Source organism: Alosa sapidissima, chromosome 5 (genome assembly GCF_018492685.1).
Source record: "Alosa sapidissima isolate fAloSap1 chromosome 5, fAloSap1.pri, whole genome shotgun sequence".
NCBI lineage: Eukaryota > Metazoa > Chordata > Actinopteri > Clupeiformes > Clupeidae > Alosa > Alosa sapidissima.
This window is the reverse complement of record NC_055961.1, coordinates 26,460,962-26,477,871: the sequence shown is the minus strand read 5'-3', so window position 1 is coordinate 26,477,871 and position 16,910 is coordinate 26,460,962. Positions and strand designations below refer to the sequence as shown.

The window sequence follows — 16,910 nt, the reverse complement described above, 5'->3', positions numbered from 1 at the left end:
ATCCACTGTTGCCTTTGTGTTGTTTTTTAGTGTCTGCTGAATATGACTCGATTTTAACTTTCTGAAGGAAAGAAGGCCTTTTTGATTGCTTTCCACTGAAGAACTGTCCTTAGGGTGCACTTCTCCACCAGCAGCAAACAGCCCACTAGTGCATGTAGCAAGTGCTGTCCTGGCTGGTTAAAGCTGTATAATGTCTTCCATTAGAGAATTGATTGCACAAAGGAGGAGGAATTCATATCAGTGGATTCTTCATGTAAGAATGTTTCATTTTGGTCAGTTATGTCAAATCCGAGGTTCTTTCTTTTTCAGAGTGTTTTCGTCCCGGCACATACTTTATCAGAAATCCTTGAATCTTTCCACAAAGCACATACAGTATGTCACACTTTCTCCATTCAGTAGGCAGACTATGGGGGTGCTAGCTAACCAAGAACACTCACCTACGTCCTATCCAAATATTAAGGCAAACAAACTGCCGAGGGGAGTAAAAGTGAGTTTCAGGTTTATAAAAAATGCATGTAGAGCCAATTGATGCTGTCTGTGCAATAGTTGTACATAGAGAAATCAATAGTAGAACACACCCTTAATGTGTTGGTGAATCCTCTTGACAGCAGATAGGTAATCTCTCAAGTAAAACTACCACCTAAAATAAGTCTTTCGGTGCCATATCAACAATTTTATATGGCATTTCACTGTGTTTCATCAGATACTTTTTTCCCTTTTTGTTAGCCATTGGTTTAACACATTTGATAATTTGACTCCATCTTCCTGAAACTATTATGTAGACAAAAACATCACATTCTCTCTGTTCCCCTGGCTCTGATTTGAGGCAACACAATGCACAATAAGTCTTTTACCTTAAAATAATGGCTTCAAATTCATTCAGGCACTTCACTGACTCATAATATGGAAAATGGAGTGTCTTACATTAGTGCATGCCTGGAGAGATTAATATTGCACTATGTAACGTTGTTGATCAGGTAGGATCATAACCTGTTTAGTCCTTTTTTGACTAACTGGGCAACGTCTTAGCATGGTGTTGAATATTGATGTGAAAGGGCATATCTCTCAATATCTCAGTATCTCTTTAACATCAAAATCTGTATCTCTATCTATTCAGCCAACAAAAGCAGTGCTCAAATTACGTGGGAGCCAGAGGCAGCCGAGCTCCCATAGAGTGAGGACTGGCTCCCATGAAAGCAACAAAGTCAAAAATCTCTCATATCTGAAGGTGTCTGGCATTGCAATTTAATCTTAAACAACTGCTCATTATCCATCTCTGTGTGATCTGTTACCATTAAAGACATTAAATTAAAATATAGGCTACTACGGGACATAGACCTACCCTACGCTCTTGAACGCAGCATGACACTTCACCACCACACCACTAGACTATATGAGCAAACCGTATACGATCGTTTTGACAGCACTCGCAAATCTGAAGAAGTCACCCTGCTTTGATGCGAGTGTTTTGTCTATTTACATAGGCATTCATTGGGCTAGCCTATATGGTTTGATATGTGCTGAAAAGTCCTATTTGCTGTTGAACTTGCGCTTCACCTCTTCTATGTTGATTGACAAAGCCATAAATTATGGCCCATAATGCAGCCTACAATGATTGTGTTGTCTGATGATCTGTAGCTATCCTCTGCCATTCAGAGCTCCAGAAAGTTCCCAGATATTTTGAAACACCCGTTAGCAATCTCTGATGTCGGAATATTCAATGGCTACCTGACATCTCAGTGCAAACTCCAAAATTGTTCGTCTATTAATTTTCCACGGTTCAACAATACTAGAACATAGTTTGGCTGCAATGGCTTATCATTTCTGCCAGTTAGTGCTTTTTCCCTGTGTATAAGTTATACTACATGCATTATTGTGTTTGACACTGAGATAGCCTATCTGAGACGGTGGTCTGGTTCAAATGAGTCACGTTGTGAAATTGAGAATGGCACAGACTAAATCGTTTAGTCTATTTCTTTGTATTGTGAAATCGAAATGAAATATGGACTATTACAATCAATAATATGTTGAAATTAATTAAAAGCAATTAATTTCTATGAAAAATCTATGTCTGTTGTGTGCGTGTGTCAAGGTAAAGCCTAGGCCTACCGTGCGCATATATTGTACGCCTAGGCTATTTCATCGCCTTGTTAGGCTATGCACGGGGTGTGCCAACTTTTTATGAGATAGAGAGACCCCCTTAAAGACAAAAAGATAATTCAAGCCCTGAACAAAAGGAAACCAGAAACCCGAAATGTGCGTGGTTTACACCAGACGCTGTGTGAAACTAGGCAGAGGCTGCATTTTGGAACCTAATATTATTGCATCATCTGGGAATCTGCTACACTTATCTACATGTGACAATGTTAATAGGCTGCTCTTTAATGAATGCCTCTAACATGTATCAGCAAAATCTATTCTACTGTTGAGCCTGTACACACATGGGGAAAAACAAACAAACAGACAAACAAACAAAGACAAATGGAATCTGGCTAGCTGTGAGCATAAGTATACAGTAGGCCTACAACATAACCACTATGGGGTATAAGCAAGCCTACACAGACAGTGCCACACCAAAAATACTAGGCGCCTGGATAATTTACAGCACATGATGCATGTCAATATTAGTCATTTTCAGTGAAACTACACTAAATATCAGCACTTCCCTTGAGCTCCTTTCAGCTGCAATTTATCAGCGTATTGACAACAATAAACTACACAAGCAAACCTCCATGTAATCACGAAGAGGCTCAGTTTCCACGGGGACCAGGTTTGAAGCTAGGTCATTTCCCCAACACACACCTCAGCCTTCTCGTCTTCTTAGGTGCCTTGCTCAAGGGCACTTCAGCCGTTCCTACTGGTCGGGGTTCGAAACGGCAACCCTCCGGCAACCCTCATGATACGCTCCTATGCAAGCAGCACCATCAGATTAACCTCACCCAAGTCCAACTATGAGAGCTAACAAGAGCAATGGGATCCTGAATCTTGAATCTTACAGGCGTTTCAATAAACTGACCAGAATTGACCCCAAGCTCTTCGTGAATACGACTATGGGTAATTAAAAGTGGGCCAGCTTGGCACGGCTTGGCTCAGCTCAGTTGAGTTGGGCGCCGCTCCGCTCCGTACACTCCACGACCCAGTGTGGGCTGCTGAGGTCAGCGACCAAAAGCTACCGAGAAAATGAAAGCCCTCAATAACACTAACAAACGGCTGTCCTTTTAATTAAAAATGGATTTTTTTTTGTGTGTGTGCCTGTGTGTGTGTGTGTGTGTGTGTATGTATGTGTGCGTGTGTGTGTCCGCCCGTGTGTGTGTCCGCCCGTGTGTGTGTGTCTGTGTGTTTGTGTGTTTGTGTGTGCCTGTCTCTGTGTCTGTAAAAAAAAGAGAACTGGGGCTTTCATGAACTTCTATTCGATGTACAATATATCTACGGTTGGAGATGTTATGCCTCAATGCATCAGTGCTCAGCAGTGACATCGCCATCAATCAGCTTAATAGGGGATCTGGTGATTAGGAAACACTGCATCTCAGAGGTGTAATGCAGTTGATCAGCATTAATTGCTTAATTATCCACTTCATTTAGACATATGACATTGCAACGCAATAATTAGGTTCACCAAGATTAACGGGGCCGATAGATAGGCAAACTCTTATCAGGCCAACGCTTTATGGATCACAGCATGTGAAAACGCTGTATGAAATACCAACACAAACAGATCAACAACATAGCTAGATAATGCAATGGTAGTCGTGATGAAGTAATCAGTCGCCATGTGTGAAATAATTCAAGCTGCTGTACTTTTAACGTTTTTTAGTTCATAGTTGAATTTTATTTCCTAATCTTACATAGCGGAATGTACTTGTTGAATATGACTCTGATTGGTTAAACACGCATGGCACGTTTCCAGGGAGAACATGCATACTTCACTGAACATGAAATATTTTATTTTATAAAGTAGTCATGTGATATTGTGCATTTCAAATTATTTCATGAAGTATAGATTCCCAGTAACACGGTGGACAAAGCAGGCTGATGATATGTTGAACACAGTGGGATGGGACTAGTCGAGTTGATAATATGGTTAAGAGGATTCTTCAGTGTGAGATTACTCCATTCACAGCTGTAGCATAAACTTGTCTCCTTACACCCATATTGATTTCCCTTTACAAACGCCTTTATAAATGCCTTTTATTGCCCATGAGATCTCTCTCTCTGTCTATCTCTCTCTCACACACACGCGCGCGCGCGCACGCGCACACACACACACACACACACACACACACACACACACACACACACACACACACACACACACACACACACACACACACACACACACACAGGAGAGGGAGAAAGGAAGAAGATCAAACAAACTACTCCTTACCTTGCACAATGACGTGAACTGATGTTGTTGTAGCCCTGCTGCGCGTCTGCACGGCACATATGTACTGGCCTTCGTCTGTCATGTCCACATTCTCGATCTTTATTGTGAACTCGTCCTGGTTAAGAGTGACCAGACTGACCCGTGGGTCCACGGACCACTTGTCCTCCCCGGCGTACATTATACTCGATCTGTTCAGCCATGCCGAGTGTGTCACCACGTCTCCCTGCGAGCAACTGGGTGAAGAAGAGAAGGCATACATATGGATTAGCATTCACTTTACTCACATAACTTGATGGAAAGTGTGTGTGTGTGTGTGTGTGTGTGTGTGTGTGTGAGTGTGTAAGAGTTTGCTTGTCTGTAGGGGGTTGTAACAGAGAGATAAATAAAATATATGTGTGTGTGTGTGTGTGTGTGTGTGTGTGTGTGTGTGCGTGGTGGAGGTTCCCTAAGATGCAGTCAGTCATCTGATGTTTTACATAATTGTAAATCTGATTTTTTTATATTATATCAATTGGATACATTTTGACCCTGAGGGCATAATTTACTGAAGGCAAAAGCTATACTACATGTACTCTATGTAGTAGCCATAGCCAAAAAGCTTTTTAAAGAAAACAAAAGTTAGCTTCGTCCAACATTAAATTCCTTTGTAACGTAGCTCAAACGATGCAAAACATTCTCAACACCATCCCCTCTGTGTACAGTACACTTCCAGACCATTGATTAGAGAGATGCATTAAATATTAGGAGTAAGCATTTTATAGTAATATTTCATCATGTTGACAGCCGCTTTATGACCCCACCTCCTATGAATATATTCATGAGAAGTTGGCCTTCTTCATTTTACATTTCTATCCATTTTTATATCACATATTCACATCTCAGGGAACCCCATTCATTTGTATGCTCGACACCAAACACACAAGAACGCCAAACCTCATTTCTGCTTGCCTATATCTGTGGCAATGACACCTACAAGAGCCAAATGGGTTCAGTGAAATAGGCTGGATGGGCTTGTCAATGCAGGCTGCCGAGATGGGAGACCCCTGTTTCATTTGTGGACAGATCATAAATGCACTGGCCGGCCACCTGCGCACCTCTTGCCTCAGCAGTCAAGCATTCATGCAGGGCAGAGCTTTAACCCAACCGTGGGTAGTTTGCTGCTTTGGAATCTTGCTGTACTGTTTGTGAAACACCAGAAGGATTTTAACTAGATTGATGAAAGAACACATCTGCACTCCTTCAAAAAGTGAACTCCCCAGAAATATTTATTTATTGCTGTTAATGTTGCAGTGCATGCATTTACAATTAGGACTGCTTTGGTTTTTCCACAGATGAAATAACCATAAAGGGTGAATAAATGTAGTAGAATCATTGAATAAGTCACATCAAGGCGTAATATTTAAACCCAATACTATTTGGGTCTCTGTAATTATTAGTTCACTATTGACACACCGCTGGCTCACATACAGTACATAGTCAAAACTGTGGTAACGCTTTATAATAATTACATACAATTCATCATTTTTTAAGCCTTTGTTACTTATTAGTTAATGGTTTGTTCATCATTAGTAATTTCTTGTTCAGACATAATTTATCATCAGTAAAGCATTTGTTCACACAGTTATAAATGGTTTGTTCATTGTGAATAAGCCTATCCATAAATCATAATTACATGATTTATACTTAATAAATATTTCTTAATAATTAAATACTTCCATTATTTAACAGTTGTTACATACACATGCACTAAGGATTAGGGTGAGGATGCATATTTTATAAACCACTTCCTAATACTATAATTCATGATTAACTCAGGAGTTACAAGTGGTTAGTTAATGATATTTTGTGAGCTTATCTAAAGTGAGGACTTTCTATGCCTTGCAACACATTTTCAAATGAGTTCATTCATTAATTTACCAGACAAGCTACGTACACATGTCAATTAAATTGAAGGCCATTGACACAACAGTGAAAGCCGGGTATCGAACCCCCAACTTTTCAGGCTACTCCATGCTAGTCCAGTTCCTTATCCACTACACTACCTTGGCCTAGATAGAAACACCTACAACTATGCAAGAGTTTCTATTTTCTTCTACTACACACTGTTAAGCATTTATTCTGTAAACTATTAACGCGTATCTACATTATATTTTTTAATTGACTGTTGTAATACCACTGGGCAGAGGTAGTGTAGTGGATAAGGAGCCAGGTTAGCAAGCAGTATCCAATAAAGTTGGGGGTTCAAGCCCCGGTGTCCACCAATGTGTCCTTGCCCTTTAATTTCATTGACATGTGTAAGTCGCTTTGGGTGAAAGTGTCTGCTAAATAAATAAATGCAAATGTAAACTCATTTGTAAATGTGTTGCAAGGCATAAGACGTCCTCACTTTAGATGAGCTCACAAAATATCATTAACTAACCACTTGTGACTCCTGAGTTAATCATGAATTATAGTATTAGGAAGTGGTTTATAAAATATGTATCCTCATCCTAACTAATCATTAGTGCATGTCTATGTAACAACTGTTAAATAATGGAAATATTACTTCATCAAAAACATATTATTGCATCATTTATTAAGTATTAACAATAATGTATAAACATATTTTAGATATAGGCTTATTAACTATAAACAAACCACTTATAACTGTGTGAACAAATGCTTTATTATCATCATCATTAACTAATATGTAACAAAGGTAATAATAAATGATGAATTGTGTGTAGTTATAATAAAGTGTTACCAAAATTGTTTGTGAGATCCACATCATATTAACTGGAAAAGCACAATTAAAGTCATGTAAAAAAAAAATATCATAACCTTGGTTCAGAAAAAAACAAGTTGAGAAAACCTCTCCCTGACTTAAACTGAAAAGCACCATAGCTAAGATGGGGGCACATCCCAAGGACTTGAATTGCATAAGGGATGGGTATGAGGGGCTGTTGTCCTCCTCAACTTCAGTACAATGTGACTCCTTAACAGACATAATGGAATGCATTCCACTATTATGGTCACTTCTCACAATACAACACAAATATCAGCTTGGAAACTAATCTTGTTTTGAGTGGCTACGGATGGCGTCAGAGAGTGATTTTTGTTTTCTCCACTTCCTGTGAGAAATTCATTGGCACGAATCAGGTATTCATCAAGTGCCCTTAGCCACTCTGACAAATGTGAGCCATGGTGAATGGAGCCAAGAGACTGCTCAAGGATTTGTTGACTTGTTGAACAGACAAACAAACAAAGACAAACTGCTGTGAAAAAAATACCCTAAAAGAAAAAATGTGCAAGGCTGCAATAGGGGTATTGTGCAATGTACACAAGTCTCAAGGGTATTCTAGCCCGATGATGGGGGTGGGGGATGCAAATTGAGAAAAAAAACAATTTCCTTGCAATTTCCCTGTAATTGAGCCATGCTACTTAAACGCAAGATGTTAAGCAAAAGGGCAGCGGCCCAGACCAATATTCTTGTAGTCAGGCTAAAACAAGTTGCTGCTTAGAATTACAATGATGGCTAGTCTGGCTAAAGGAATGAATAATGTGCTTGAAAAAACACCATATGGAGGTGCCTGCTAAATTTTACATAAGCTAATTAATATTATTACATCTGGAAGAGTGGGAGTAGACTTTGTCACAGTTAAGCTTTTAGTTTCTCCTAGCTTTGGAAGTGCAGCAGAACACATTGTCACTGAGAAAAAAAATCAACAGGATTACTTTTTGAGATGACTGTATCACATCAGGAAGCTGTGTAAACTGCAGGTCTACAATTTACTTAGAGACAAGTTCACTTATATTTCTATTCTCAGAGCATCCAATAAGTCCGATTACAGGTTGCAGTCTAGAGCAACCTTGCCAGACAGACACCCGCTGCTTTCTAGAAAGCTTTTTAGATGGGTCTCGCAACTTGTCGTCAAAAGACTACACTGATGCTCTGAGAAAGTGATACTGATGAGAGTACGGCAAGCCCCAACAAGCCCAAGCCAGAGCCAAAAAAACAAGCCCAAACTCACTTGTCCTATATCCACATCAACCCTACAGTATACCACTCACTCACTGCAATGCAGAGCATATAACAATTTTCTTCATGCTGACTAGCCTACCAACAAGTAAGCTTAATTCAAAGTAGGTTAGAAGAAGCAAAGGCTAAGACACTGTTCACACATGTAAGAGTGTTTTATTTTAAAATAATTTCTCTCTTTTTAGAACAAAGCTCTCACAAGATCTTACTTTTGCCATTTCAGGCTTGTTCCATTTCAGGCTTGTTCCAAAGGCATTTCAGTGTCTGAGATACAACTAAATTATTATATAAGTGGGAAATATTGTAAGAGAGTTTTCAGTATGTTTGCATCTTAATACAGTATATTCATGCCACTCTTGCCTGATCAAAATAAAAGCACTTTCAGATGTCTAAAGGCCTATTAATGAAAATCAAACACAATTTAGGGGAGAACACAAATTCTCTCAAATTCTAATTTAGTGGGCAAACATTTCTGTTTGTGTGAATGTTCAAATCCTGCTTTGCTGTATGTGTGTGTGTGTGTGTGTGTGTGTGTGTGTGTGTGTGTGTGTGTGTGTGTGATTTAATGTTGTTTACAACTGTCTATGGCACTGTGTTCCATTTGATCTTAAGAAGATTCAATTTTCAGACTACCCAGTCACTGCAAAGGCACACTATAAAATAATCTACAGTATTCAACATAACTGCCACCCTTCCCTGACTATATAGCATTCAATAACTTTGATTTACCAATCTTCTCCTTCAATGGATGAAATAAAAAAATACTGTAAAACCCATCCTGTGTAATTCCTAGTTCTTTAACTTGTTCATCACCCTGGAGGACAAGTAGCAGTATAAATAACACAGTTCTACTGAGGACAGTGTTCCCTCCACTCAGCACATCTCATTTTGTTCAGTCGGAGTGCAGCTCCCCAACATTGGGTGCAGATGACGTTGACACAGAAAAAAAAGTTTCAAATCAAAAGTGAGAAAAAGGGAACTGTATTCCAGGCCTCTTGCAGTGCAAGACACTAGGAGAAGGCATCAGGACCTGAGCGACTACTCTTAGTCTTCAGCAAAATTGGCTAGATGAACAATGAATCATGCCATGATTACTGACATAGTGCAGCTCACCACCACCACAATTTGTTTTCATTTTAATGATTTTAATGGAGTGCCCCTTGACTGCTCTGATAAGACAACAAAATATCCTGAAGCGTGTTTTATCTGCAGTTTAATAAAAGCTTGATTAATGAATGCATGAAGTACATTTATTGCTCATTCTTTTCATTATTATTGTAATGTGAACAAATTGGACCAAATATTGTGAAACAATGAAATCTGTCCCTTTTTGTGTGAATACAGAATTCTTCTCCGCACCGAAACACATGTAAACCATAAAGGCAAACACCACAGTATGACGTGGTTCAGAAAGATGCTGGATCTTCAACTTAATCTTACTGAGTAGACCTACAGTACGGATGGAGCCACTTATTGCCCTTCATAGCAGATGCTGTCCGTAGGCATCTCTCCTGTCCAGTGTAGACTGCGGAAAGCCAAGAGATGTTTTTTCACGGTGCTTTAACCACCCTCGGTTATCTCGCAAAGCATTCGGTCTATGGCTTGTAGGGCAATCTCTCAACTTTCACCGAGTTAGACTGAGAAGCGGCTCGGCTGACAACATGCATTCTCTCCGCTCATTCTTCCACACACGTTTCCTCAAGCAAAATTGGCAGAGATCAGACTGTGATGGGCAAAGCCTTTGCATTATATAAACTCCTTTTGTGATAAGTCTGCATGCAAAAGTACTGGTATATTTTCATGAATGCACCAGCAAAGCTGCAATGTGTGTGTGTGTGTGTGTGTGTGTGTGTGTGTGTGTGTTGCGCAAAATTGTTGGCACAAGTAAGTGAGTAAACTGTCCATCCTGGTAGTCATCTGATGAAATCTCTTGCCAAAGCTTAAGTGGTGCTAGATACAGTCTCCATGTGATAGCATAATAGCTACACAGCCTGCCTCATGTCTTAGAGTGTGTGTGTGTGCCTTTCTCTGACAGCTGGACTACTGTATGTGTGTGTGTGTGTGTGTGTGTGTGTGTGTGTGTGTGTGTGTGTGTGTGTGTGTGTTGTGCCTGTCTGTCTGCCTACCTCTCTCTGTCTCTCTGTGCGTGTGTTGGACTGTGTCATTACAAGTCTAATTTCAAGAATCAGCCACCTCAAAAATCGGCAATTAATGGGTAACATTTTGTTGAATTGACATTTCAGAGACTCTTGACACTGTTGGTAAATTATCAAAATGTCAAAAACTACTACTGTTGTGGATTAAATACAGACTCTCAAGGGAGGGTAATTGTTTTACCAAGTAGAATCATTTTAAGTGGAGGAAAGTGTGTTATGGATTCAAGTGTGTTGTGTGAACCTCATTAGGGTTCATGGTATCATGAACTCCATGAAATACCTGGGCGTTTTAAATCACAATTTGGATGCCTCTGCCAAAACACTAAAAGTGGGTCATGATTGGATCCTCCGGCAGGCCAAAATGTATGTCCAGATCAATGCAACAATAGCTTACTGAACATAACATCACGTTTCTGCCATGGTTATCTCAGTTACTCCTAGAAAAAACAGTTGGGTGAGCTTAAAGATGACAAAAAATCGAAAATATTTTTTTCCCCCTTGGCTTTGCTGAATAAGACTGGTGAATGTCCACAAAGCTGCCATGAACTGCATGGTTGCTTCTTGGTTGCTTCATGGTTGCTTCTTATACAAATCTCGGACTTTGAAATGACCATGGATGGGCAGATCTAAACAAAGACAGACTGTGAGACAAACTGCCCGACTACATGAATTCCAAAGTGGCTTACATTTTATAGATTACATTTTAGGTACACTATGCAAGATTTTTACCTTAATATAACCTTTACAACGCCATTTTGATGGTAAACAAACTTGTAATAGGTGAATCGTTCACCTAGCATAGCTATACAGCATAGACGTGGAGAGTCGTTACCGAGAAAACCAGCCATGCAACTTCAAGAACGACGGCCCGACAAATCTCGTGAGAATTGTGAAACATTACCTTGTCAGTAGATATAGCTCTTTGTAGATAGTTTTTGCCTGTTGTTAATCCTTTACCTCCACAACAAAAACATTTTCATTATGTACAGGGGGTACAAGTCATGAGAAGTTTGCTAACAGCAGAGTAAAATATAAATGTATTGCGACTCTAGAGGGACAGTTGCCAAAAAAATACCTAAACCTACATAGTGTACCTTTAAATTCCCAAACAATGTGGCATTAAAGCAATTTACAGCTGCCTGACATGCAATTAAATAGATGCTATGACAACTTCAAATACTAGTCACTGACTTTCTAAAGGACACCATAATCAATGAACATAATTTGACTCCCTCCAACTCATCCCTGAAGCTAAACGATGAAGATCAAATGTTAATAGTGTAGAAAGCATTGTGTGTCATATTGGAACAGAGGAACCAGAAAATTAACAAATTGATTCCAATGCAGTGAGATCAAATTATCTAAATGCTTGACTGAAACATGTCTCTTCCATTTGCCTTCATGCTCTGACATGTTCCAACATCTGTTTACGGTGGACAGATTGTAATTGGGTTATAATTGTACACTAAAAAAGCATGAAAGGCACCTTGTTAATACCTAACTGCAGAGGGACATACCATTATGGGACATAAGAAGGCGAAACTATCAGGCAATTAATGAAACAATTAAGTAATCGCCTGGATTTGTGCAGCCCAAAATTCAGCGTGAACAGACCTGTCTGAGGCATGTTTCCCTCTGATTCACATTCACACTCGGGGCAGCAGTCGGATTATGTCTCGGTTGAAATCACCTTGGCTTTTTGAAGTGGAGTCACACAAACGAAGGTGCCCTTTACAAATAATACCCATTAGGATTCTGGAGTCATGGATCAGTGGCGAGTAGAGGAGGAGGAGAAGTAGGAGGAAGAGGTGGGCGAAGGTGGCGAAACTCAGCTGATGTTCACCAAAACCTAAAGTGCTAGCAACCTAGAGTGATGCCACTCAGGCATTAGGGCCAATTAAAGATTGGGCTCTTTTCATATATTTTACACATTCTTACCATTCACACACACACACACACTAGTGATGGGGACGAGACCGCCTATGCCGAGTCCGAGTCAAGACCGAGTCTTTGAAGGGTCGAGACCGAGTCGAGACCGAGTCTGTTGGTTTTCAAATACAGTCGAGTCCGAGTCAAGACCGAGTCTTTGAGGAAGCAAGTCCGAGTCGAGACCGAGTCCTTTAGGAGTCGAGACCGAGTCGAGACCAAGACCATAAAAAAAGTTTTAATATTCATAATTTAATATCACCCCAGTTAATAATCAACAGTTAGGCCTACAGACTAAGCTAGATTGGGAATTGTTTAGAGGAGCAGTCTTAACGTCTTAATATGGACTATGCTGACCTACAGACACTCACCGGCAGCAGAGCCATAGAGATAAATAAACGGCTCTGACGGCAGTATCTTTGCATTGCACCATGGGATGTCATTTTCAAATAATGCCGGTCAACATTGCATTTTATTATTGTTGTTATGTGTTGTCTGTTTTTTTATATGAACATAAAAAATGCGTTGGTCTCGAGGACTCGGTCTGAAATTATGAGTCCTTCTCCTCCCACTGTGGTCCGAGACCGAGTCAAGACCGAGTCTTTGAAGGAACCAGTCCGAGACGAGACAGAGAAAGCAGAAATTGGTCTCGAGACCGGACTCGAGTACTACATCACTAACACACACACACACACACACACACACACACACACACACACACACATACACACACACGATCAACTGAAACCAATGTAGAAAATGCATATTTGTGTACCTAAGATAATAAGCAAATGACTCTTTTCTTCACCATGCTTCCATGCTTCAGACAGTATGGTGCACATAGTGGCTAATCTCTCCTGTGTGCTCTATGCATGCACAGGATGGCACATGCAGAAAGAGCAACTATAACACAAACTGTATCGAAAACAAATAAGCAAGCAGTTTACATTACAAGATGAGATTAACACCATACATCAGCTCGCGGCTCTTTAATCTCCATTGTCCTCTGGTTGGCGTAAGCAACAGACATGGCAAAGGGTAAGTGGCTGCTTGGGTCTAATAGCCTCACGGTCCTATAAATAACAGCCTCTGTTTCCTCTTCATCGATCAAAGACTGGCTGTAGGATGCCAGGGTATGGACTGACCCGCCTCCATGCCTGGACACTTGGCTGGCTGGCTGTCTGCCTGCTTGCTGGCTTGCCTCGTGCCATGCATGATCTATCAAACTCGTCTGTGCATTTCAGAAATGACACAATCTAATTGGTTGGCGAGAGAGGCCCATGGCACTTCCCCTGGGTGAGGATTCACACCCAGCTATGGTAAGCCAGACATGCCAAACAGTGCCAGTACCATGCCGCGTCCACACCATCTTTACCCTACCAACAAGTGCACGGCTAGGGATGTAACGGTATGAAAATTTAACCTCACGGTTATAGTGACCAAAATTATCACGGTTTTCGGTATTATCACGGTGTTGTATACAAGTGTGTTCAATCTGTTCAGAAAGTACTGATAGGCCTACACAAGCTGAAATAGTTTCAAAAAATGTCCATTTCACTTTTTTCTTGGTCATGTTTAATTGGCTATGTGCTTATAGCTTAACTTACCCTACAATAACTTGGAGTTTGCTATTTCTGTTATTTGGATCCAATGAGTGAGACCAAAGTAAGTGTTTGAAATAAAACTTTAGGCTACTGTATTCTCCTGATAACGTGAGTGGAATGTCTAAATATCAAAACAACTTGCGCCCCCATGAGTGTGTCCGTGAGAAAACGAAGTGTGGTCAGGCGCACTGATCGTACATTGCTGTTTTGGCTCCACTGATCAGGAAAACCTAGTCTAAAGTAAAAATCGCTGTATTTCACTGCTATTTGGAGTGTACACTATCAATCTAGCTTATGATCTGCCTCAAGGCGAGACCCTAGCAACAAGTCCCTTGCATTGCAATACAAAGACTGTGCTAGTGTGCTTGGCGGAATGTCCTTAGGACTTACTCACTCATTCCAGTGTTTTTTCTTGTTATGTCATTGATTGTAACTTGTCAGTCAGTGCTGTGAAAGTGAATAACTAAGGCCCCTATCGTGCACGCGGCGCAAGGTAGTGCAAAGCGCGTTGCAAAGCTTATTCTTATCACTCTATAAAGTGTTGATTAATCGCACTTTATCACGTTTGATCACATAATCACGCTATCAAATTAGTGAATGTGGACTGGCCACGCCTTTAATGTCTATAAACTTTGTGCCTCTGACCATCCGTTTCTGATCGCCGAAATAGAGCCCTAAATTTCCTGGTGCCTACAAGCTCTTAAGGCCAGGCGATTGCAGAATGTGTTTATGCTCTTCTTATCACATAAACACCTGTTTCAGCAGAGTAAGCTTTGGTGGATTCCTTTTGCATACATGGTCGCATTTGTGCCAGCAGATTCCTTTTGCAGAGATGTACTCCCATGTCATTATAATAGCTACTGTACGTGCCATGGTTAAAGCGGCCCTGCATTTTAAAGGGAATAGGGGAAGGCACACTCATTGGTTTATTGGATGCTACACCCCAAAACACACCCATGTTTAATTAAGAAAAATTAAGTACAACCCTTAAAATCATGCATGTGGCAAATTTATTCCACCATACAACTAGCAAAAGTGGATTTAGACCCACCCTAAATGCGCAAAACACATACACTTCAGACCACTTATTTTAGATTGTCAAAATAGGGCCCACTATTTTTCAGAGTGAACTTTCTGTCTTTGATTTCATATGAAAAGGATGAGTTTGAAGAGCAAGACATGTTTTTTCAATTAATACCAAGGTTTTTGTCACTGCCAAAGTCTCTGTTTAACTTTTCTCTTATTTTCCTTTGAGTAAAAGTAATCAATTGGGAGTTGAATTATTTTCAAAAGAATTCCACTGAATGAATGAATGACTGACTGACTGTCGACATAATATATAGTACGTGTTAGGGTTTTGTTCATTTTATAGCATATACGGAATGCCCCAAGATGTCATGGGAGTTCTTTGTTTTATTGAGGCAGAGGCCCATTTAATATCTGCTGGGAGCGGATGGGGCACCTCTGCCACTGAGACCTTTGTGTGTCATGACATGGTGCATGTGGTAGGGATGAGTGAAGGCAGAGAGGAGATTTGAGGAAAGATGAAAGGGCACCAGGTTGAAAAGGAGGAAAAATGGAAAATACTATTTAAAAGCCACTGAAGACTGGGGAGTAATTCAGTAGGCTCACGTCATTCAACTAGTAAAAAGCTTTTAGTATACCATTTTCTTTTCTTTAAAACTCATTCAACTAGTAAAAAAGCTTTTAGTATAGTGTTTCTTTTCTTGAAAACTCAGGGACACTCAGTCAGTTCAATGATCAGCCACTCAAACTTCAGTAATTCTATAATTCTATATACTATCTTATTCATCTATATAGGGACACAATTCATACACACTGCCCTGTTTTTGCTTTGATATCTGCCCCTAGATATGAATGATTGCTATGGCAGAAGAACGACTCCAGAGAGAGACTCCTGTATGCACAACATTTACATTCAGAAGAGAGAGCATCTTCTATGCACAATATTAACATTCATTAGAGGTCCACCTTCTGAGAGGGCCTGTTTAAACGAAAGTAGAGTAGCATAGATGGAAAGAAAGAATGAGAGAATGAAAGAGGAGAGAGAGGAAGAAAAATGTAAGGAATATAGAAGAAATAAAGAATGCAAAGTACATATATGCCATTAATCCCCATGCACAACTTTTTTCATGCTAATACTCCCAGCAATATCATTCAAATTAGCAGCGGCATCTCATAAACTCCTATCTACCATATCAACAAGACCCACTCATGTACAACAAGTGCACTTTATCATAGGACACTGGCTACGTCCAGTTTCATTTGAGTCCATTTGGAAAAGAACACACTCCACAATATAACCACGAGTCTGTCCAGTCGGAGAGGGGTCACACAGGGTTCTGCCACCAGCAACTACACAGTTTCCTTTCTTGACCACAGAGAAGCACCGAGTGAGCTCACAGGGCATTGCCGCTGGCTTAACAGGACTTGCTGCTGGCTTCAATGAAGTCAGCACAGGTAGCCCACACGAGGCATTCAGTTGTATTCAAAGAGAACCTTTTGACTCCTAGTTTTGTACAAACAGTTGTTTACTCCTTGACCATGGGGCTAGACAGTCTTAGTCTATTGCAAGGCACAACGTCACAACTCTTATGTGAAAAAGCACAAATACGCAGCAGGTATCAAGCTCCGGCATACTCAATGGTCTCCTTCTGTATATACGCTGAAGCGCTAAATAATGTGCTCGTTTTTTTAAAATCATGTGCTGGTATCTACTAAATCATGCACTCGTTTAATAATTGTGTTCCTATGTTTTATTCACAGAATCTAGACCAGCACAACATACCAATTTGGGTTAC

At 40.3% G+C, this 16,910-nt stretch overlaps 1 protein-coding gene across 6 annotated transcripts in view; it reads right to left on the bottom strand.

Moving 5' to 3' along the window:
• Positions 1–16,910, bottom strand: part of ntm (neurotrimin) — a 225,758-nt gene that overhangs the window by 43,733 nt on the left and 165,115 nt on the right. For all 6 annotated transcript variants that reach the window (XM_042091229.1, XM_042091224.1, XM_042091227.1 and 3 more), the window contains one exon: positions 4,385–4,617. In XM_042091229.1, coding sequence (XP_041947163.1) covers positions 4,385–4,617 — 233 coding nt within the window. The remainder of the gene's footprint in view (positions 1–4,384; positions 4,618–16,910) is intronic.